General features: G+C 37.8%; 1 protein-coding gene and 2 long non-coding RNA genes across 5 annotated transcripts in view; 2 read left to right on the top strand and 1 right to left on the bottom strand.

Annotated features, from left to right (window-relative positions):
- Positions 1-11: 11 nt before the first annotated feature.
- On the top strand, positions 12-17,070 carry LOC103894588. The gene is made up of 4 exons (XR_657315.1): positions 12-84; positions 3,933-4,057; positions 14,563-14,648; positions 16,991-17,070. It is a non-coding gene; the product is annotated as an uncharacterized LOC103894588 (long non-coding RNA).
- The window catches only part of LOC103894596 (epithelial chloride channel protein), a 20,998-nt gene continuing 5,668 nt past the window's right edge, over positions 7,917-23,246 (bottom strand). Inside the window, exons 5-14 of the mRNA XM_019470719.1 lie at positions 22,752-22,923; positions 20,757-20,984; positions 18,755-18,979; positions 17,068-17,245; positions 15,167-15,273; positions 13,627-13,852; positions 13,150-13,416; positions 11,782-11,946; positions 10,025-10,252; positions 7,917-8,620 (exon numbers count right to left, since the gene is read on the bottom strand). Of these exons, the coding sequence (XP_019326264.1) occupies positions 8,193-8,620; positions 10,025-10,252; positions 11,782-11,946; positions 13,150-13,416; positions 13,627-13,852; positions 15,167-15,273; positions 17,068-17,245; positions 18,755-18,979; positions 20,757-20,984; positions 22,752-22,923 (2,224 nt within the window). The 3' untranslated portion in view covers positions 7,917-8,192. The remainder of the gene's footprint in view (positions 8,621-10,024; positions 10,253-11,781; positions 11,947-13,149; positions 13,417-13,626; positions 13,853-15,166; positions 15,274-17,067; positions 17,246-18,754; positions 18,980-20,756; positions 20,985-22,751; positions 22,924-23,246) is intronic.
- On the top strand, positions 17,513-20,693 carry LOC103894573. Of its 3 annotated transcripts, none has more exons than XR_002086121.1 (4): positions 17,513-17,697; positions 19,280-19,327; positions 19,600-19,950; positions 20,415-20,693. It is a non-coding gene; the product is annotated as an uncharacterized LOC103894573 (long non-coding RNA). The 3 variants fall into 3 exon arrangements; XR_002086122.1 differs by having other exon boundaries at positions 19,600-19,774; positions 19,861-20,693; XR_002086120.1 differs by having other exon boundaries at positions 19,600-20,693.

Below are 23,246 nucleotides of genomic sequence, written 5' to 3' on the forward strand. Positions count from 1 at the left end.
CTGCCCCATCGGGGCTCACACCCTCGGACCCGGCGCTGAGGGGACAAGTTCCTCCCCGCCCCCATTTCTTGAGTCCAGAGTTTTGTAAGTCAAATCTTGTTTGTCTTCATGGAAAATATTTTTCGGATAGACCGTGGAAATGTAAGCTGGGAAAGAATTTTTAAGAAGTCGTTCAGAAAAAGGCTGTTTATTGAAAGAGCTTGTTTAGATAAACGTGTACTGAGACACAACTATAAAATAGCACCAAAGCATCACAAAGGGAGTATTTGAAAATACCTTGAGTATAGTAGCATAACTTAATGACAGCAATCAAGCAAATTGGAAGAAGAAAACAGACTCTTATTTCTGTAATTTCCATTATTTTAACATATCTCATCATGATTTGCAAATGCCCAAGAAGAAAAGAAAGGACCTTTGACATGGGGTAGCAATTAAAAAACAGATTTACAATGTGGCATCACTGTCAACAAGCTAATATTCCCAGCTTGAAAATGATCCTGGTCGTTCAGTTAAGTAATTTACCTCATAATCCAAATAGTAGGTAATGTTTGGCTAAATTTGATAAAGTCAGAGGAAATCCTAGGGGATTATGACAAGAAGTGAGTTCCAGAGAAAGGAAATAACTGTAACAATTAACGCAATCTTGTTTATGTGCCGGTCAGGAATTAAAACCAAAACAAAACCCAGGCTGTGTAAAGTTCCCATTGTACCTTTAGTACTGATAAGGAGAGGGCCTGAAAGCTATTGTGTATATGTGTTTGCTTTGCTTGAATACATTCTACTTTTTTCAGCTTTTATTGTCTCACTTATACACGAATGTAAGTATTTATATGTAAAAACTATATGGCAAGATTGTTTCCATTTCTTAAAATGAGTTTTACTAGCATATAAAGGTCTCATGAGTCTCTCTTGTAATGCTCAGCACTACGTGGTCATATAAGAGCTGATTACGATGTCTTGTGATATCAGTGTAGGATATGTGAAAAGACAACAACATCAACGATTTTAAATCTGGACACACAGATGCAATTATTTCATTTCATAGCCTTCATTGGTGCTAAGCGTCAGCAGATCCCGTTAATGGAGTTCTACAAAAAGACAGAGGTGCCAAACAACTGAAAGCAGCGGTGCCTGACCTTAAGGCAGAGGTGAGATGTACCCCAATAATGCCTTGGGAGAGGGGTATGTTCAGGCTGGAACTGACAGCAACCAACACGGTCTAGCTCTTCCCAAAACAAAATACTGCTAGTTCTTCCCTGAAGCTTGCACCCTATTGCTGCCCATGACATGTGAGCCTCACCTGCCAGAGAGGAAGGTGCTGCTTTCTGTGGTATATTGACTGACAGCCTTGACACTCCGCTTTTTCCTTCAGAAAATGGTTAGATACCTCTCCTTTCTATCATAACCTGAATGGAAGAGGAAGAAGACTCCCAGCCTTTAAGCCCCCATGGGTTAGAGTGTTCTTGTAGGATTTGGAATACCTACTTTTAGTTGCTGCTGTCCTAAGGAGCCCTAAACAGAACAGGCCCGCTTCTTAGGAAAATGCCTTAAGTAGACGGTACTTCCACCTTTAGCAGATGGGCTGTTTGGCATACGTGGGGCATTGGATGTGTTTTTTCAGTTCTCACTTTTAACATCCTCTTTTCATGAATGTTTAAGCAGTCAGAATGTGAGTGAGAGGGAGAAAATAACTCTCCAGGCTAATGGTTACTACAGTAATCTAAGAGGAAGATCTGTTCTAGTGCGTGTTATATATTTCATATAAAACCCTAGTTGGGATAATTTTTTCCCCATTTTATCCTACAATGTAAAAATAAATTCAGTTAATGGATCACAGCCGGGAACTCCATGCCTCCTGAGTTCCACAGCATTCTACCAGTCTTAAAACACTACTGAGTTACTCCCTTTCTTGAAATTCTCTTTCTCCACACCCTGTAGGCCTATAAAATAATGTTCAGGACAAACTCTGGATGTTTTTTTGGCATCCTAGAAGGAACAGGCATTCAGACGTTAACAGCTGAATTTTGGAGATTCATGTCATTTTAGGAGATTACCACATGCAGGCTGTCTGCCCTGTCTTTATTGGAAGCTTCAAAACCTGGTTCTAGTAGGAAATGTGGTCCCTCTCTACAGCTGCTATTCAGAGCCAAAAACACTGTCAGGGACTTGAGTTTGGGATAAACTAATACATCTGGCTCGGGTAAGGAGAGCCATACCTAGCGTGTGGGCTTAGTTACAAACTAGATACTGACCAAGAGAGCTCTGAAGGTATATTCAAAGAATCTACGGTGTGTAGAGATACCCTACCTCATTCTGATAAAATCAGCTGCAAACAGCTGAGGAGTCAGCATGTTTACTTCTGCCTCATGTGCTGGAGGAACAGTATCTTCCTTCAGAAGTGTAGGGTAGGCACCAGGGATTGTCATTTGTAAAAGTACTGAAGTATAAGCCACAAGAGAATCTACAGAATCGTCTCAGGCTGAAAAAGAAATTGAAGCGTGCCATGTCCTCTTATCTCCAATAATTAAGAAGAAGGTGGGTAGCCAATGCACCAGCAGGTGTGGTGAACACCGTACTTTGCCTACTGCCTGATCTTCAGCCTTGCTTATAACGTGTCGAAAAAGAAGAAATAACCATTTACAGCATTGTACTGTTGGATATAAACAGACCCTGGAACATCTCTGCCTATGATCAGAAGTAGAATTTATATAGAGAACTTCAATACGGTTACTTGGTAATAATTTGAGTGAGGGCTTTGAGGATTTCTGATTAAGATTTCCTGAAGTGGGAGACAAATAAGACCAATCGTTAGAATTGCTGTAGTTCTAGCCCTTTATATCTCTCTAGATCATGACATTTGTTTACCTAAATCTTGATCATGTAGCTGTAAAGTTTTGCAGCAAAGTATTACATTTGAAAATTTTTACATTTCAAATTACATTTGAAAATTTTTACACTGTAAAATAGGGCAAGAAGCTTGAGATCTGTAGGTTGAATAACTAGATGCTGCAGTGCAGTTGCTGTTACTAACTCTGTACTAACTTTGCTTCTGTGTCAGGCTTATCTGTGAAGAAATTAATCTTAAGGTTTTATTTCTTGTCATTAGATTTTCCTTGAAAAGCTTGATGAAAATCAAAAGCATTGAAAGTGTGTGGAATCAAGCATTTTTTAAGGTCACTTTGCAGAAACGTTACGGGTTTAGCACAGTTTTAGAATGGTTCAGAATAGCTTGATAGATAATGTCCATTTTTATTTTGTTTGTTCACCTTGCCATTAAGGTGTGCTTTAATTTTAAGGAATGTATGATTGTCCTAAAATACTTGAATTTTAAAGCAATCCTTTGAATACCGCTTACTAATATCTAGTGTGTCCATTGGGAGTGCTTCCAGTATTCTTTCCTTGATGCTAATGGGTCTTGGACCATATCCTTAAAGACTTACTTACCAAAAAAACCCAAAGCAACCAACTAACCAAACAAAATTATATTAATATAAAGGTTTATAGTATAACTAAGAAAATAAAATATTTTTATATAAAGAAGAATAGCTTATAACTTAAATGCTTCTAAGCTGACTCTCAGTACTGCTTTCTGACTTCATGGGAAGGTAGTGTTTAAACCAAAGGCTACGGAGTCAAAGATTTAACAAAGACAACCCAAAAATGCCTCCATAAGTCAGTTTATACCACTGTGAAAACACAGTAAAATAAACAAACACATTTTGGTAGCATGTGTAATCCCAGTAATGTAGTACCCATGTTGGAATTCATACATATTTAGTTCTATAATACATTGAGTTATATGGGTCACATCTTGTGTCACTGTGTGTATATACACTATTCCCCTTCCCACTCATCATTATGTAACTGCCACATATATTTGCTGTTTTATGAATACTGATGTATTCATGTCATCTTTTAATGCATTTAAACAGCAGGAAATGAAGAGTTCTGGCAGTGTATTACCAGTTACAACCTGCAGAACTCCAGCTAATACTTTGAAGAATAGCAGCAATCCTAGAACCAGATTTTCAAAATAGATGTGCCTGAAAATCTGAAGGTAAATTTGATTTAATGTTTATTACTGTAGTGAAAAGGCATCTAAAAATAGAATGAGTGGGATGTGTCATTTTAAATAAACGTTATTAAATTTTACCTCTATTTAATAGTCAAAGCTTGTTTTACTGAAATAGGTAAGGGCATTTGTTTGTGTGTGAGTCTATAGCTTCTGTGCCAACATTAACAACTGTGAGCTTAGCTTGATAATAACCAGGCAAAGATTATAAAATCAGTAGTGCCAGCTGCCTGGCCTGGGTACAATCAGGCTTTCATGAAAAATCTGGGGACTGGATTTGACAGAACTAGAAAGCAGCTGTTCTCAACAGCACGTTTCCGCTCAGAAACTACAGCTATCTGAGTGAGAATTAATGCTCCTTTTCACATTAGTGCGCTCTTCCGCTGATCCTTACGGCAGCTGTTGCTGTGCTTCCCTTAAACACTTAAACTGGAGTTGTACTAGGACTGCATGCAGCAATCGGCAAAACATTCAGTAGGCAGAAGTCCTGAAATTTCAGGGAACTGGGCTAGGTAAATCATGTCTTGTTTTTGTGATTTGTCCTTTCAGTATCATATTTCCTGGAGCCATAGTGGGTTAGTTTGATACCCAGACAGGATAATAATTTGGTCCCACACCCCAGCTGTCTATCTTATACTTGGAGGAAGATTGTATGGAAAATTCTATAGGCCATAACTGGCCCCTATGGAAATAAAACCTGAAGTTTTGGGATTTCTTCCTTTTACTGTGCAATGATAGTTTAATGACTGGAGGTGCATTTGCAGCTCTACCACTTCCCTGCTGATGACTGTGAGAAAGTCACTTTATGGCACTGGTACTACAGTTTCTCCACATGTGGCATAGGAATAATTAAACTTATATTCTCCGTGGAACACTGTGAGGTCTGTGTAGGAAGCTGGAAGCCGAAATTATTTTAAGAGCATTGGGAAGACCATATTGAGGACCAAAGCTTATATGGTTTTGACTTTATCGATCGCATCTTTTCTAGCTAGCCTGAACTGGCATGTGGCAGTTGTGTCAGCGACTGGGACCCCAGCCTACATAGCTTTTGAGCATACATATTGTTAGTGTAAACATAATCATTGAAATCAATCAAACAGTCTTACCCCGTCATTTTGCACTTCCTTGTCAGGAAGCATGAAAGAGCAAATTTTGTCTGTCTTTTGCAGAGATGTTTGGGGGAGTGCTGAATCCTGCGTTACTTGAACTGAGTTCTTCAGAGCTTTTACTATAGATAGAGCTCAGTAAACTGAAGCTCCTAACTCAAATAAATCTTCTTCATGCTCCTATAGTAAGGGCGAGCCTTAAGTACTAAATTCAACATTCGACTATTCATATTTGATTGTGCTTTTAAATATGCATTTGTATGAAGGTCAGAATATCCCAGAGAGAGCTGCTTTGATCTAAACCGATTTTTGGAACATTTGGGAAAACTGGAAGTGTTGTTGGAGCCCACTAGATGTCAGTGTCGCCACACAATAGACTACTACAGCTCTGCTCGCTGGGCAGGTAGGGTTGGGTGTCTTCAGAGTAACGCATGAGTTGTCTTGGATCATGGAGATTGGCTATGTAAGGTCTGTCATATTTTTACGTAACTTTAGGAAATAGTTCCAGGAACAGTGCTGCAACCCACTTTTTCTGAGTGTATGATGTAGTTCCTACCAAACAATTTGTATGCAGCAGAAATATTTTAGGGAATAAGAAGACACTTCAGAAGCAAACAAAAGGAAATATTTCTGAATAAATGGACATTCAGTGACCTAAAAACTATTAGAGGGAACTGATATCAGCAAATAATGCTTTGATCTCTGACTCTCTTCTCCAAAGGAGTCTCTTTCCTTTAAAATGTGACAGCTATTCTGGCCTTGATATGAACTGAAATTACAACATTTATTATTGTGTGGGGAAAAGGAATTTTAGATCTGAAAACATATCCATTAAGAGATGGCATTATGTAGAAGTACAGAAACCCACAAAAAATGGGAAACCTAGATAAAGAAAAAGCAGAACTTGTGGAAAGTATAGAAATAGGAAAGGCAAGGTAGAGAAATTCCATTAAAATATTAAAAAGTTGTGCTGTTAAAATGTAAAAGGTAAGGTAGAACAAAGGGCAAAATTTGATGTTGCAGATAGAAAGACTGAGAAGAAAACTTCAGATGATTGTTCAACATTTGCATAGATTTGTTGGTGTGTGCAGGAAAATCATAGAATAGCCCAGGCTGGAAGGGACCTCAAAAGCTCATCTGGTCCAACCTTTTGTGGAAAAGGGAGCCTAGATGAGATTACCTAGCACCCTGTCCAGTTCCAGCTTTAAAACCTCCAGTGATGGGGACTCTACCACGTCCCTGGGGAGGTTGTTTGAGCAATTGATTGTTCTCACTGTAAAAAATTTCTTTCTTGTATCAAGATGAAACCTCTCCTAGTGCAACTTGTACCCATTGCCCTTTGCCTTCTCCATGTGGCTTCTTGTGAAGAGAGAGCCTTCGTCCTCTTTGTAGCTGCCCTTTAAGCATTGGAATACTGTGATGAGGTTCCCCCTGAGCCTTCTCTTCTCCAGGGAGACGAGACCTAACTCCTTCAGTCTTTCCTTATAGGGCAGGTTCTCCAGCCCTTTGATCATCTTAGTGACCCTCCTTTTGGACCCTCTCCAGTCTGTCCGCATCTTTTTTGAATTGTGAGGACCAGAACTGGACACAGTACTCTAGGCGCAGCGTGACACACGCTGAGTAGAGTGGGATGATCACTTCTCTTACCTCTGCTAGTAATGCCCCTGCAGATGCGGCCCAGGAGCCGATTTGCCTTTGTTGCTGCAGCGGCGTGCTGCTGACTCATGTTCAGCTTGTTGTCCACCGGGACCTCCAGGTCCCTTTCAGCCAGGCAGCTCCCCAGCCACAGAGCCCAGCCTGTACTGGGCTCTTTGGTTATGTCTTCCCAGGAGCAGGACTTTGCACTTCTCTTTGTTAAACTTCATACTGTTCTTGCTAGCCCACTCTTCCAGCCTGTCCAGATCTCTCTGTGAGATGGCTCTCCCTTCTGACATACCCACCTCACCACCCAGTTTAGTGTCATCAGCAAACTTGGTGAGGGTGCGTATTATATTACATTAATTATAAAAATTGTATATTGGTTCTGAAGTGTAATTCCCACTATCAGAAATTGCATTAATAGTATCAAGCTTGTAAATGAAAGTAATCATGTTTGCTAGACATGGTATATTTACTAGACTGTGAATGATAATTTGACTGTTGAATTTAACATTTTTTCATTATTATTGTACATTTTTCCCAGTTTTTGGAAGGCAGAGGTAAAAAGTACTTGGCCACGTAAGAAGTTTGAAGAATTCTGGTTTGAGTCAGTTGTTAATTTGCTAGTCAGCAACCTAAGAGTCATACTGATCACCCTTCTCCCTGTATCTCTCACACTCCTTCTCCATTAGCAGCTTTTAAATTACCTCGTTGTATAAAGGTTTGTTCTAGCTCCAAATTTATAGCTTTGTTTAGTCTCCACCTAGGAACATTTTCTATGTGCTCATTTGCATATACTCTGCAACTCTCATTCTGGAAGTATTTATATACTCAACTCTTCTACACACCTGTAGATACCCATACTTAAATATTTTTTGAAAAATAATCAGCCTGCAGGTACATATTTTTAAATATTTTTTTATAAATAAACAGCCTGCAGGTACATATTTTTGTTCTCAGCTCCCTAAGCCTAACTGACAACATGTGAAAGATACATAGGAAATCACCTATCATCTCTCCCGCCTTGCCTTACTTGATAGTTACGTGGAGAATAAAAATAAGGAAAGTATCATATTCCTTTGTCTTCTTTATTTAAGAAAAAAAACGACACTACATTGGAAAAACCTTGCAACAGAAGAGTTAAGTATTTTTATCACATAGAAACAAATGATGGTACACATATCATACTTTACTATATTTCTGAGTACGTGCTTTTATGTTTAACTTTTAATCAGTGTACAAATACTTGAATATAAGACACACTTTTGAAAATCTACATCTATACGCCTATCAAAAAAGACAAATGCATCTGTTTAAAATCAGTGCACTTACTTTTTGAATGTACGAATACCTTTCCCTCCTTTGAAACTATATTTTTACATACGCTTTTGCATTGTTTCAAAATCCACTCTTCCCTTTCGTTTTTGTAAAACACACAGAGTTGAACTTACAATAGTACAGACAACTATTACACACACAGCTACTATTGCCACTATTACTGTACTGTCAGCACCATCATTGTTGCCGTCATACTGTAAAGGCACAGATGCTTTTGGAGGAACGAACCACGTGGTTTGCGCTATATTAGACACCTCTGAAATCAAGTTGGTATCATCAACAGCACGTATAGCAAAGTAGATTATGGTGTCATTTTCTATTATGAAATTTTCTAGTTTAATTTTAAATGATTCTTCTCTACCAGCCTCCTTAGGTATGAGATTAGAGGAATTCACAGAAGTAGCATGGTCAAAGTGACTTCTTAGGTCCAGAAGATTTTCACTGCTTTTTATTATGTAGTGATCAGCTAGGGAAAAAAGAATGCACGTTAACAACAAATTAATATAGATGTTTTAATATCCCTGCTTGTGGTGACAGTATAGGACTTCTAGAGCCATTTTGTAAAAAAATGTGCTGATGATTCCTGTTTTACTACTGACTGTTGCCCAGCATGGAGGGTTGGCAAGTTTGCCTTTAAACCTTACTTCACAGTGTCAAAGGTCAATTGTTGCTGAGTCAGGGAACTCCTCCTTTTCACTGGCCTTAGATCAAAGTCTATTGTTGCTGAGTCGGGGAACTCCTCCTTTTCACTGGCCTTAGAAATATTGTTTCACCAACACTCTTATCTTTGTGCAGATCTGTGCAAAAAGTAGCTGAATGAGAAACTGTGCTGTCCAAATACAAACATAAGGTGAAATGGCGATTAAAATATATGTGTCGATAGCAGGGGCGAGCCTTGCATCTGATCTGTATTCTTTCTCTCAGCATGAGGTTTTCATAGTAAAAACTGTGAAAGGCACAAAATGATTCTCCCGTTTGTAATCAAAGAACTGGTAGTTACATTGCTATAAATGTGTTTGATTAATCTTGGGGGGTTCTGCTGTTTTTATTTCAAGTCTGGAGCTTTTCAATACTTTCCCCTCTCTCTTCCTTTTATGAATATCTTTTCCTCTTTAGATAGCAGAGAATTGTGCATGATATGCCCAGCTCCAAACCAGTGCAGGACCTGCTACCTTAAACTATAATGCAATAACTGACCACTTTAGCTAAAAAGTTTTTAGACCTGTAGTTGCTAAATAGCAATAAAAGAAGTTGAGATTTTTTTTTTTAATTTGAGTTTGTTGTCCTTGTGTGGCTGGTTATTAAAAATTTTAGATAAATGTAAGATTTTAATCTGAAACTGTAATCTGCGTAACTGTAGATTGTATATTTTAACATACAATCTCTGGTTTATGCAAGGAAATGCTTGTACATTTCATCTGGAATTAGGTTTCATTTTTCCTGTACAACAACCTTAGAATCAGTATTTTGGATAGAACATTACTGCATCTCTGTAATCCATTTACATCTTTGTAAATAGACTAAAGCTTTGTATTGTCCATGTTGGCTGATTTTTTTTTAATTTTTTTTTTTTTACTTCCTTTCTTCTTTCCCTGACTCTCTCATTCTGCACCCGTTCTGGTGGTTGTATTATAATTTTATTTATTTGATTTGTTTATAATATTCCTTGGTTTACTTGGTTTGTTTTTTTTTAACATGAAAAATTAAGGCGAACTAAAACAGGTATCATGCAACAGGATGATACTTTCTGTTTGGTTACATTTTCAGGTGGGAAAGATGTAACCCTCATCCCTGAGTGGTGGTCCTCAGGGTATGTCCTTTCAAATAAAAATGTCAACCTCATATCACAAAAATGTAGTGTCTGACTCACCTTTTCCATTGTCCAAGTCACCTCCTGGAGCTGTCCAAGACAAGACTATTGTTTTGTTTTCTATACGAGCATGAAGGTCTGTAACTTTACAGGGTGGATAAACAGGAGCAGAATCTCCTCCTGTGTTCACTACAAGAGAACTTGTTGAAATTCTGCTGAAACTTCCCAACTTCACTTTGATTTCTTTATCTGCAAATTTAGGTCTTGGTGCATTCATATAAATTTTACCTGTTTAAAACATTTTTCAACTTTCATTATGACAGAACTCTGAATTGCATTTTCTTTTAATTTTTATTATCTCTTATTATCTCTTCTCATCCTGTAAGTTTTCTTCAGCTTATTCAAATTTAGTGGAAAGTTAGTGACATAAAGACAGAAAATAAGGTGATCTCAGGATTCTCAGCATAAAATTTAGGAAACCCAAAAAGCAGAGAAGGTCTGAAATGTGTAAAAATTGGAAATAATGCAACCAGTAAAGCAGGTTGCAGATGTTGGTGAGCCATGGCTGCAATAAGGTAGTTCTATCTATCTCTTCACCCATATTGCAGGCCTTAAGAGAGTTTCAGTTATATAGGCCATACTTTATGAGGTTTTTAGACAATTTTTATGCTGATTTTTCTAAATTTCACAATGTATAAGTGTAAGAATATTGAATTGCAACAACTAATATTTTTTTCAGCATTAAGATGAAAAAGTACTAAAAAATCAAGAAATCTCGAAAGCAAAGTTTTCTAGCAGCATTAGTTTGTATACTAATGCTGCATGCTGAATTTATTTACCCCAAATCCCCATTTTAAGGTCTCAAAAAGAATTATAGATTTGAAATTCCTGTTGTGAGATGCTGAAATACAGATTCTAAGCAATATTTATCCTTCTCATGGCTGGGAAAGAAAATAATTTTTAGATTAACGACAACATTTTATGCTACCCCCATACATAGGAAACAGTAGTTGGAGTGGATTTGTTTCGTTTGGGCTTTGTTGTAATGAAAATGATAGGTGGAACATCTTTTAAGATCAAATGCAATTTTTGTGAATCTAAATGATCCCATTTGCTAAACCTTTACACCCCCCTCCATACAAATCATGCAAAGAATTGTCTGTTCATAAACGCTCTTTACCATTTTCTCTGTAGCCTGGTATATACAAGGCTCGATTTTGCTTGAGGCTAAGTCTGGTGGTTGTATTTCTCCCATGGGCATTCACTTTTAGACTGTATCTTCCAGTGCCTTGTAAAGAAGTAAAGTACCTTGAGTAGATTCCATCGTTCTTCATCGTGTCAGCACCTTGGTATTCTAAGCAATTTATCCTTCTCATGGCTGTAAGAGAAAATAATTTTTAGATTAACGACAACATTTTATGCTACCCCCATACATAGGAAACAGTAGTTGGAGTGGATTTGTTTCGTTTGGGCTTTGTTGTAATGAAAATGATAGGTGGAACATCTTTTAAGATCAAATGCAATTTTTGTGAATCTAAATGATCCCATTTGCTAAACCTTTACACCCCCCTCCATACACTGTAAGAGAAAATAATTTTTAGATTAACGACAACATTTTATGCTACCCCCATACATAGGAAACAGTAGTTGGAGTGGATTTGTTTCGTTTGGGCTTTGTTGTAATGAAAATGATAGGTGGAACATCTTTTAAGATCAAATGCAATTTTTGTGAATCTAAATGATCCCATTTGCTAAACCTTTACACCCCCCTCCATACAAATCATGCAAAGAATTGTCTGTTCATAAACGCTCTTTACCATTTTCTCTGTAGCCTGGTATATACAAGGCTCGATTTTGCTTGAGGCTAAGTCTGGTGGTTGTATTTCTCCCATGGGCATTCACTTTTAGACTGTATCTTCCAGTGCCTTGTAAAGAAGTAAAGTACCTTGAGTAGATTCCATCGTTCTTCATCGTGTCAGCACCTTGGTATAGAATTACTGAGAATTAATATCTCAAACAAGATACCTGCCGGTAAACAAGGTTATTTTTGCTATTCATATGTAAACATAAAACCTGAACATTACTATGCAGAAAGCCTGGCAGTGTTTTTGTAATGTGGACATCTTTAAAAACAGGAGTAGTCCCACTATGACAACCTGCATTTCATACGTATTCTGTTAAAAAGAACCATTTTGCATTATCACCTTTAAGTAGGTAAATCTCTTGTTACTATATGGAACCACCAACTTAATACTTACTGGCCATCTACTACATAAAGCACCTTTAAATTAGAAAAATGTCATAATTTAACCTTTGGCCAGGAATTCATCAAGACAGAATTCCTTCTCTTTAAGTGAACTTGTGCAGTTGTACCTGTCTGGCTGCAGTAGATGATCTGCTGGTGGCATCCAAGCTAACTATTTTAAAGCCTGGCAGCAATGTAAAAACAACTTCACGGGTTCAGAAAATAGAAGATGTTTAAGAAACACAGGTTAACACATTGAAATCTTATTGTATTTTTAAGTACAGCAATGTGAAAGCAAGGACAGAATGAGGAGGCACTGCTGGCTACTACTGAACTCGTAAAGCTACAGGTCTACAGCAGTGGTGAGAGAAAAGGAAAGGGAGAGATGAAAAGAGATCGAGGGATGCCGAATGCCAGGAGTTTCTTGCTATTGCTCTAAGAAAGAGTATTCTTGAAAAGAAGAATAATGCACTTATTTAACATACAAAAGAGATAAAGCTAACGTTTGGTGAGCTAATGTTAAGACTGTAGTCCAGCTTCATAGAATATGAGATGGACTAACAAAACAGCTTGTTTTCTTTTTACTTTGCCTCTTGAGGGCAGATGATTACATGAAGTACACTTTCAGAAAGTAGATGTGAGCAATGTACCCTCTACCATGCACAGTTCTTCTGCTTTCACCCTCAATAACAGCACAGGAAAGAAAGCAGAACAGTTTTTCAGGTAAAGGCCCATGTCTTTGTTTTCCTCACCAAGAAAAAGCTTTGTAGCTTACTTCCATCCTAAAGCAGTAGGGTTCTCTGTCTCCCTTTTAATTTTTTTTCTTGATTTAGGGCATAGCCACGACTCAGTCCTTAGTAATAAATCTGAGGGGAACATGCAGACTTGTATTCCAAAATGCATAAATGCAAAGGTTTTTACTATGTATATGGAACCTTACCTGCGCCATTATCAAGAAGTTCAAGGGTTACTGCTGCAGCACCATCCTTCTCTATGGTGGCTATCACAGTTGCGCCAAGAACAGGCAAAAACCCTTGGCTAACCTCTGCATAAACAACAACTGGATTAAATGCTCTATTTGCCCTGTTCATGTGAGCTGCAATGCTCACAGGAGGAACATCAGAATATGCTGGTCGAGAGGTAGCAGTTACTGATATAGCTTGAGTTGCTGTATGAAGATTTTTAATACAAAACTGCCAATCACCAAATAAAATATAAAAATATAAAAAACTAGGGAAAAAGCTTCATATTCTATATTCAAAATAAAATATAAAAATATAAAAAACTAGGGAAAAAGCTTCATATTCTAACAGGACCATTGTTTCCCTTATATAGTAAAAAATTAATTAAAGAAAAGCTGTATGCTAGTCTATAAGACATGTTAATTCAGAAAATAAAAGAAAATGTTCAGTCTTTACCTCTGCAGTGCCACTTATACTGAGTCTAGCTGTGTTTGGGTTTGAATTATCAATCGTAAAGTCTGAGCTTCCATGTTCTTTTCCTTTGGGGTCCCTCAGGAAAAAAAAAGGCTGAGATAGACTCCATGCAATGCTGAAGAAAGTGTCATTTCCCACAGTGCTGTCAACAGGCACAGTAGTATTCATCCATCCAGAATGCTGAACAAGTAGCTCTTTGCTTTCAAGCTGTTGTTAGAGAAATAAAATTTGTCTTATTGCTATTAGTAAAGAAGCATTTAGCATATTTTCAGTGATTCCTCATCCATTGCACAATATTGTATTAGTCTTGGAGAAGAGAATTGAAAAGCATTTATGCCTTTTGAAAACTAGCATGAAAAAAGGTCTCTGCTTACTTATTTGTAACTCAGAGTTATATAGAGAAGATGGCAGGCTTTCTAGTTCTGCTGTCTCTACCTACAGGAAAATTAAGAGCCATTTGGCACAACTATTGAATGAAGAAAACTAACAAAATCACAAATTCCCTTTATGAAATGGCTGCTTGCATAGTAACATTGATTTTAAGTGTAAAATTATGGTAAACAGAATAAGTTACAGTAAGTGTAAATAAAAGTCCTTCATTTCTGTCTCTAAACTATTTATCTAGCTATCTAAAGCATTGTGCCAGTAAGCTGTATTTCCACTGCAGTTTGTCCGTCTCAAAATCCTGGGAGAGAGAGAAAGAAAATGTCTCCATGTATGACTATAAGGCTTATAGGTAATGAGAGACAGAAATAACAACAGAACAGAGGAGAATATATAGAAGAAAGAAGTAAACAATATTTCCTTTATTAAAATTAAAATAATTTTGTGTAATTTCCTCACTCCTATTTTATGAACAACAAAGTCTGCAATTAGAAAATACCCTGTCATAAACTTAATTTTTTTCCCCTGTATAGGTGGGACAGAAGAGTCAATTAAAGGCGATATAGCAACTTAAAAAATCCCAGACCTTTTCAAACCTATATTGACTGCTGCTTATAATGTAGCTATCTTTGCGAATGGTATATTTTGGATAAAACATAGGACTGGATCTGTGTTAAAATATTAACAAAGTGAGGAATGAGTTGCTAAATTCTAATTAACAATTGGCCTAGATGAAAAGTCTAAAAGTTTATGCATTCAAATGATACATATGGCTTAGGAGAAAAGCTGTATTTTAATTGTATCTTTGTTACTTAAGTTAGACTGTTAAAATGCTCTAAAAGATGTTTCATGTAAGAGTGAACTAAACATTCTGGGGGAATTTCTGCTTGCTTTTTTCTCTCAAAGTCTCTTGGACTTTGACAATTATGAGAAATAATTTTCTTGATTTTGTGAAATCAAGAATTATATAAATTATGTAAATTATCTATTTCATTGCAGTGAAAAGTAGGAGATCACTAAAAAATGTACTTGCTCCTATTTCCAAATTGAGCCACTGACAATTATGATCATTAATGTCTAAATTCATTCAATTACAGATCAACGCATGGGAGGAAAAGGAAGTGTTGAAATTCAGACCTGAATAGATTGCTCAGAAATATCTCCGCTTCCTGATGTAATTGCACTGAATGTCATAGTTAATTTATTGTGGACGGCTCCATCTACAGCATAAAGCTTTAAACCTCCTGAAAGACAAGAGCAAAAGAATTAGAAATACTATTTTTTACTTTAAAATTGCTAAATTTTATGTGACTTCTGGTACTGAATGTTCTACTGAGGCAGCCAATTTGTTACAAAATCAAAAAAGAAATGTATCGTTTTATTAATATGTTAATGCATGTGTCAGTAAATTCTGGCTTGTGTGATCAACTCCTTTTATCTCTCATTGGCAAAGTTCGCAAAAAAATCACTCCCTGCAGCATATCATCAAGTACACCATGTTTAGACTTTTCCGAGTACTTTTGGAGTCACATATTATCTCTTCAGTGAAATTCTGCTCTGAAAATACCTCTGTAGAAAAGACACGGTGGCATTCCATGGTTTTTGACTCTTAAAATCCAGACCACCTTTATTTCCAAATGTGAAGTTTAGATCTCTTTTCATGCATACTGAGTTCAAGCAGCTCGAGTCCATTGGAGGTTCTCATACTCAGTGCAAGTCTGTTGATGAATTCATTGTGAATATGGCTTCACACTGCTCTACTGAAGCACCTGCACTTCATGCATTTGTTGCAGTTCTCTCTCAGACTCAGATCATATATGCCAGACATAAACTGAGCCGTCACTGTGCTCCTAATGCACAGGTCACTGGAATCCCAGAGTGGGGGAGAGACTGCTGTGCAGCACTGAGCCCCGGGGAGCCTACTTGGGGCGTGCAGAGGCTGTCCACAGCCCCTCCCTACCACCTAATGCCTCTCACCCCCGTCCCTCATGCACAGACTGACGTAAGGTGTGCAGGTTACATGAGGTGTATGGTTCTGCCTCATGAGAGAACACATGGAGTCGCATGAGCTGGAGGAGGTGTTAGCTCAGAGATCTATTCAGTATTTTTGGAAAATTGATTTTTGTTTCTAAGCAGGAAGGCCTGCTGGTTGAAGACTACATGCTGAAGGACCATCTGGGTTCTTTCTGGCTCACAAATCATTCTTAATAAATACTCCGCAAGTGGAGCTTAAACAACAAATTCTGTCTTAAAATACAGGCCAGAACAGGATTGGACTCTGGACTCTCCCATAGTCATGTTCATCTAATGATGTTGAAGAGTGCATAAGGGCATTCCAGGTTATTTAAATAAATTGCTAAAACAAGTGGATTGTAGTCTGAAAATGCGCAGCATGTGCATCTCTCAAATAACAATATTTATTCACCGTATTTGTTTGGAGTCAGCTTGCTTTCTAGATCTGTGCAAGGAGCTTTCATTCTTCCATGGCATTTGCAGGTGCTGTAGCATGAAGCAACACACCTATGGATGGTTTTTAAATGGTTGTTTTCAAACTAATTATGTAGCTCCAGCTCAGCTGACAGCTATGCTTCCTGATGACAAGGGTAGTCACTGTGGTTACAATTTCCTAGCCAGTGCACTTCAGCCACAACAGTTGGAGAAATTATTCTTTACGTAATAAAAAATGCTTATAAGTTAAAGCATATAGAAAGTTCTAGTCATTGCATGTAATGCCAGAAATAAAATTCTAGACATTTCTTTTTATGTTATATAACAATATCATAATTAAATCTCCTTAGTAATAGGGTATTGTCATGTTATTGCATTTTTTAAATCAAGATAGCTCTTAAAGCAAGTCTATGGATCTGAACAGTTCTGCTTGTTCATATTAAAAATGCCAGTCATGAAAACTGAATTTCTTTAAAATTAAATTTGTTTTAAATTTCTTAATTTTTTTTCCAGACCGATGAATTGCCATGCTTTTACATTTTCATACTTGAATATGCATGCCAGAGGAAGAGTGCATTTAGAATATTTACCCGTTAGTGTTGAAAATTCTTCTAATTCTTTGGCTGCCAATGGCCCCACTGCAATGGTGTGAATTTTTGCCCCACTTTGTTTCACCAAATCAAGGCAAGTTGCTATACCTGAGTCCTCTCCATCTGTCAGTAACACAATTTCTGAACCATACGTAGTGTTCATTTTATCTGCAATTAACTGCATCAAGAAAAGAATTCATGATATAAGCAGCAGAATAATTTTTAAATACTAGTTTATCCCAGAGCACAGTCAATGTATGCATTTAAAACTGTTAACTTCAAATATAGGACAAATTTATTCTTTAATAAGTGTTTGAATTTTTATTTAACACTAAAAGTATTACAATATTAATTATTGCAATTGATATTGCAACATCTAATTGCTTAGATTTATTAAGTGTTCAATTATAAATAATGACTATTTGATATATGTTTTCCTAGGGAAGGAACCTGTCCCAAATTGACGATGTCAGAAGCATTCTGCCTGTATGTGCTTTGCTGGTTCAGGGCTGGATGTTTAAAGGCATCGTATTAAAAACTTCTGTTCACTGTCTGGAACAACTCTTCATTCTCCAATCAAAATTTCAGGAGTAGAGAAGGACAGACTTCTGTCTAAGGGTGGATTCTGAGGTAACTGAAGGTGGGACAGAAAGGGGTAGGGAGCACCCATGGGGGAGGCCTCTGTCCTGGCTGTTCCATCCCTGTCTGGTTGCCAGTCTTCCTCCTGATGTCCCCCTGTCCTGAGCCTCCTCTCGGCTACCTCAGCAGTCTCATCCTTCTCTGTACAATTTCTCTCTTTTTCTTTCCTCCCTTTTCCTACACGTTGCTCCTGATTTTCAGTTTTGCATCTGAATTAGGTGACATCTTCTGGGACTTCAGACTGCCAGCCCAAGGAAGTAAAACAGACAAATAATAATATCTATCCATCACTGTTTCCCAATCTCATGATTTGTATGTGGTTTCACAATTTTAGGGGCTTGATTCATGACTAGTGAGCTGTGGGAATTAACAATACTACCATTGTACAGCTTCCCATTTTAACACTTACTTATTCTATATGTTCATTGTGATTCATGAGTCAGATCTCTGGTGTTTCCTCAGTCCACATTTTGCTAGAACAAAATCTTAGAAATCACAGGAATACAATATGATGTTCATTGTTGTGTTGGTCTGCAGCCTCTTCTCTCTATATACACCCAGCAATGTGATCGGGCTGTGAGTTTATCCGGTCATGTGAAAGTTTGACTGCAGTACTGCATATTTCTTTCCACTAGAAGTTATTAAAGAACTGTATTAAAGTAACCCCTTAACTATCTCCTAAACAAACTTAAATAGAATAAGCGTCATAGGTTTCCACCTAGAAATCTGATTTTCCAAAATTTAGATCATTCTTGTAGTTCATTTTGGAATTTGATCTTATGTTTCAATATCCTTTTTGAAGCATGGGCATCACATCTGGCCTGTTTTCTGGTAATACTCTTTCTAATGCCATATAATGGTAATGCCAAATAGTTTCTATACCAAATTGTCTCTCTATACCAAATCCTCTATCGATTCAAGAATCATGCTATCTTTCTTAACTCTACCATTGCATAGGAAGTCCATGTTCAGTAGGCTATCAAGTATGTTTCGCGCTTCTTCCTCCTTTTCCATACATTCCAGGAGGTATTTCCACATTGTACTTTACCTTAAGCCCTTTACGTACACCTGCACAGATACTGGTTTTTCCACTAGCAATTATAGGCAAACATTGAACAAGTTTTTGGCGTGCTGCATCATCGGTTATTTGTTGCAAAGGAGCTTTTTCAGATGCGTCGGAGTCAAATGTGACAATTGCAACCCAGGAACCAATTTCAATAATATGGAGCAGAAATGCCTCTGCAGCGCTACGGAGATGTCTGATGCGGTCGTGCTGTATGTGAAGAAAAACAGCATCCTTAGAATGCAATCTCTTCTGAAAAGCTTTGACTATGAACAAAATATAGGAATTTTTGATGTTGATCAGGTTGTAATTAAAAATTAAAAACTATCTGCCATAAGGTAACTGGTATGTATGCTCAGTTCTAGAAGAGAGGAGATGTAAACCATGTTCTGGTATTGTGAAAGCGCAGCAAACTGAAGCTTCCAGGAAAGATGTCACCAGGCAAAGTCTATCTTCTGATGTTATGACTTTATTCCTAATCAAGATTTTTTTCACTTTTTTTTTTGATAGCATGATTGTCAATGCAAAAGGACAACACCTACGATGCCTGAGGAGTAGGTTACTCTAGAGACTAAGTATTTTGAAAATATACATAATATTAAAGTAAAAGTATGGCTATTTTAAATGCAAATATTCAAAGGGATTACTGCAAAAAAAAAGTTATATTTGAAAACATCTCTGGAGCTAGCTATTCTTGCAGTATTTAGTTCATAATTATCTTCGTTTTTGTTTTTAGCATTACATCATTATTTACTAACTGATTTAATAAAATGCACTATGATTGGTAGACATCTGTATTATAAAAATAATATAATTTATTACAATTGCAGATCTTTGCTGAAGATCAGTCTCAAGAACAGCTCTGGACTAGAATGGCATGTCTGGAAATAGATCCATTGATGGAGCACTATGGGAGAATCCCACAATTATTATTCTATGTATGCCATAACTAAAGAATTGGAGTATATACTGCTTTATGCTTCTCCATGTATATTTTGGTTTAAGGTATGACTGTCAAATATTTAAGAATATTTCTCAACATGTTTGAGCTTTTTGAATTACCTTCTTTAGATGAATAGTCTTATTTTTAGGCTTGAATTCCTGTGAGAAATGAAACACTGAACTTGCAGAATTTTCAATAAGAGTAATGGTCATTGGCTCACTACTGAACTGTGGAAGAGGTAAGTCACGGATAAGAAAATGCAATATGTCATCAAAAGAATATATAGGCTGATTTTTAGAAGCTGTTAGAGTATGCATAGAGGTTTGAAGTCTATTAATAAATCATGAGATAGCTGCCTTACCTACCCAGATAATTTTGTCATCTTTCTACAGATGATCACATTGCTTACAGCTTTATAAAAGTATTAGGATATTTATGCAAATAAGCACATATTCAGGGACATTTACTAAACCTTGCATCCATAAACAAGCTTAGTATCTCATGCCACAAGAAGTTGTGAAAGAATAGACCTATGCAAAGTTTTATGGGGAAAAGAAAAAAGGAAAAATAACCTCAGCCTTGTTAAAATGACATAACATTATGCCAGCTCACGTTCTTGATTCCAAAGAGCAATATTGTAATGAGGAAAGAACATCTAATTTATTGACATATTGTGACCTACATATTTACTTTAAATTTTAGACTCATTCACAACAAAGATAGAATGTGAAACTCCATCTATGATACATTTTCTGCTTGGAAGAAATACGACGTCACTCTAGCTCTGGAACAAGGGAAGGAAGATATATAAAACTGAGATTTTACATGAAAAGAAAGACCAAGTCTGGCCTAAAACTCAGTATTTTGAAGTGATATCTTGTAGGAATTCCTAAATAAAATTACCAAGGAGAATATGAGTAGTCCTTTTTTCTTCTAAAATAATCAAGTTAATTACAGAATTGACTGATTTTTTTTTTAATTTTGTAACTTTTTCTGTTTCTTACAGTTTTTGCTAAAAATTGCTTATAAAATGCGTATTCTTACCATTGACATGCTCCCAGAAACATCCAGTACTAAAGCAACTGCTCTGTCTTGGGTCTGCAGTAGCCTGAAGGTAGTCTCAGAGGGCAGTGCAGAAGCATTTACAACAGCTGAGTTCCGAAAGTCATCAGATTCCATAATTACTTCCCACGTGCTTTTGTAGTTGCACATCTTATTCTGCATATTTGGAGCCTCACTATTGTGAGTGTTTTTATCACAAAATTCAACCACCTAAAAAGTCAGATTGAAGCTGATAATAGTTCTGAACCCAACAGTATAAGCATAAGAAAATATCTCAGAAAATAAGAAGTTTGTGGTAGGGGACAGGACAAATGGAGGTGGCGTTCTCCAGCAAATATCCTCTGTGCCATGGTGCCTGGCCACCAGGATCTTAGAAGAGGCAAGCAAAGAAAGTGCTCCCAAAGAACTTATCTCAGATTTTACATAAGCACAAGCATGTTGTGACATGCAGAAACAAAGCTTTCAGTCTATGAGTACTGAGGTCCTCGGAATGACTGATTCATGGAGGTCCTACTAGATTTAAGCCTGCTAACATAGATACTGGACCTGAACAGCATGGAGGTCAGCCCAAGTTAGCAGCCTGAATATTTAACCAACTTCTTGGGTTAAGCTGATGGTCTTGCACCAGTTCCTGTAAGTTTTCTTGAGTGGAATAAGGAAACATGCAAAAGGTACGAAGTCAAGATTTTGAGAGAAGCAGGAAATAATCTTTTAGATGTCTCAGGATGTCCACGGCATACTGCTGAGGGAAGATCATGACCAATTGTTGTGGATTAACCCCAGTGGGCAGATAAGCACCACACTTCCTCCCCCTCCCCAGTAGGAAGGGGAAGAAGAAAGGAGGAATAAAAGAAAAACAACTTTAGGGTCAAGATAAAACAAAACAAAGCAAAAAAAAGTGTTTAATAAGTGAAGGATAAGTGAAAGAAGAGAGAAGAAACAAAACAAGTTATGCAAAGGCAATCACTCGCCACCTCCCGTGGGTAGACCAATGCCCGGCCAGGTCCCGAGTGTAAGATGGCTAACTCTCCTAAAACCCCCTCTTTTCCCTTTTATTGCTGAACATGACGTCATATGGTATAGAATATCTCTTAGGTTAGTTCGGGTCATCTGCCTGGTTGTGTCCCCTTCCAGCCTACCGCGCACTCCCCAGACTATTGAAGGGGGGGGTGGGGGCAGAGTGAAAAACAGAGAAGGCCTTGATGCTGTTCAGCTAAAGCTAGAACATTAGTGTGTTCTTGGTACTGTTTTGGTCAAAAATCTAAAACACAGCACCATATGATCCCCTATGAAGAAAATTAACTGTACCCTAGCCAGGCCCAGTATACCCGTCAAGTTCTCAGAAAGAGCTTGCCCAAAGAAATAAGGTCAACAGCTGGAGGAATTGTGATCCCGTACCACAGAGATCTAGCCTGCAAGGAGGCTGTCCGACCTGCTAACCCCTGTCCCAGCACCCTCTCCCAGACACTGGGACAGTACAGAGCTGGCATGAGGAGGCCTGCCCGGTTGTCCTGGCTGCTTTCAAGAGAGGTGGGCTGCTGCATCTGAGTTAAGGATAGATAGACAGACCAGATTGCTCTGCAATGGAGTGTAATAGAGCTAACCAGGTAACACAGTTCGGGTGCCAGTTTACGTAAGGAGTGATCAAAAACTGCAGTTATCTTAGGGACAAGGCACTTGGCACGAATGCTTCCCTTTTATGCCTGTTGACCTGATTCTCCAAACACGGAGCCAGAAGGATGCTGGGACTGCAGTGCGTCGCACCCTTATTGACAGGACAGCTGTCAAATGGTTTACAGTACCTCCTTTGTCTTCCCTTTTGAACAGATTTTAATAGAACTAATAGCATCATGCATATTCTTTGAAATAGAAAGTAATTAAAGAAACACCTGACTGACCATTCTCCTCAGCAGAAATAACTGACTAGACCCCAAATGTTACCAAACTCTCAGTCCAGAAAGGTATAGTAATACTTACAGACAGTACGTATTGCAAATACATAACAGAACATGGGATATTTTGTCGTATATCTGGAATAAACATACATCCTTTTTCATATAGCTGACCACCATATCTACAGCTTCTTGCCTCGCACTTGTCTCCGCTGCAGTCTTGGAAAACAGGTATACCAGCCACACCAGCTGGACAGCTAAGGGAAGAGAAGATAGGCAGGGCTGGTTAAGAGCCCAGTCTGTAACTGTGTCTCAGAGGAGACCTTATTGCTCTCTACAACTACCTGAAAGGAGGTTGTAGCGAGGTGGGTGTTGGTCTCTTCTCCCAAGTAACCAGCGATAGGATGAGAGGAAATGGCCTCAAGTTGCGCCAGGGGAGGTTTAGATTGGACGCGAGGAAAAATTTCTTTACTGAAAGAGTGGTTAAACATCGGTACAAGCTGCCCAGGGAAGTGGTTGAGTCCCCATCCCTGGAAGTATTTAAAAGACGTGCAGATGAGGTGCTTAGGGACATGGTTTA

This window comes from Aptenodytes forsteri, unplaced genomic scaffold, assembly GCF_000699145.1.
Source record: "Aptenodytes forsteri isolate BGI_AS27 unplaced genomic scaffold, ASM69914v1 Scaffold59, whole genome shotgun sequence".
In the NCBI taxonomy this organism is placed as follows: domain Eukaryota; kingdom Metazoa; phylum Chordata; class Aves; order Sphenisciformes; family Spheniscidae; genus Aptenodytes; species Aptenodytes forsteri.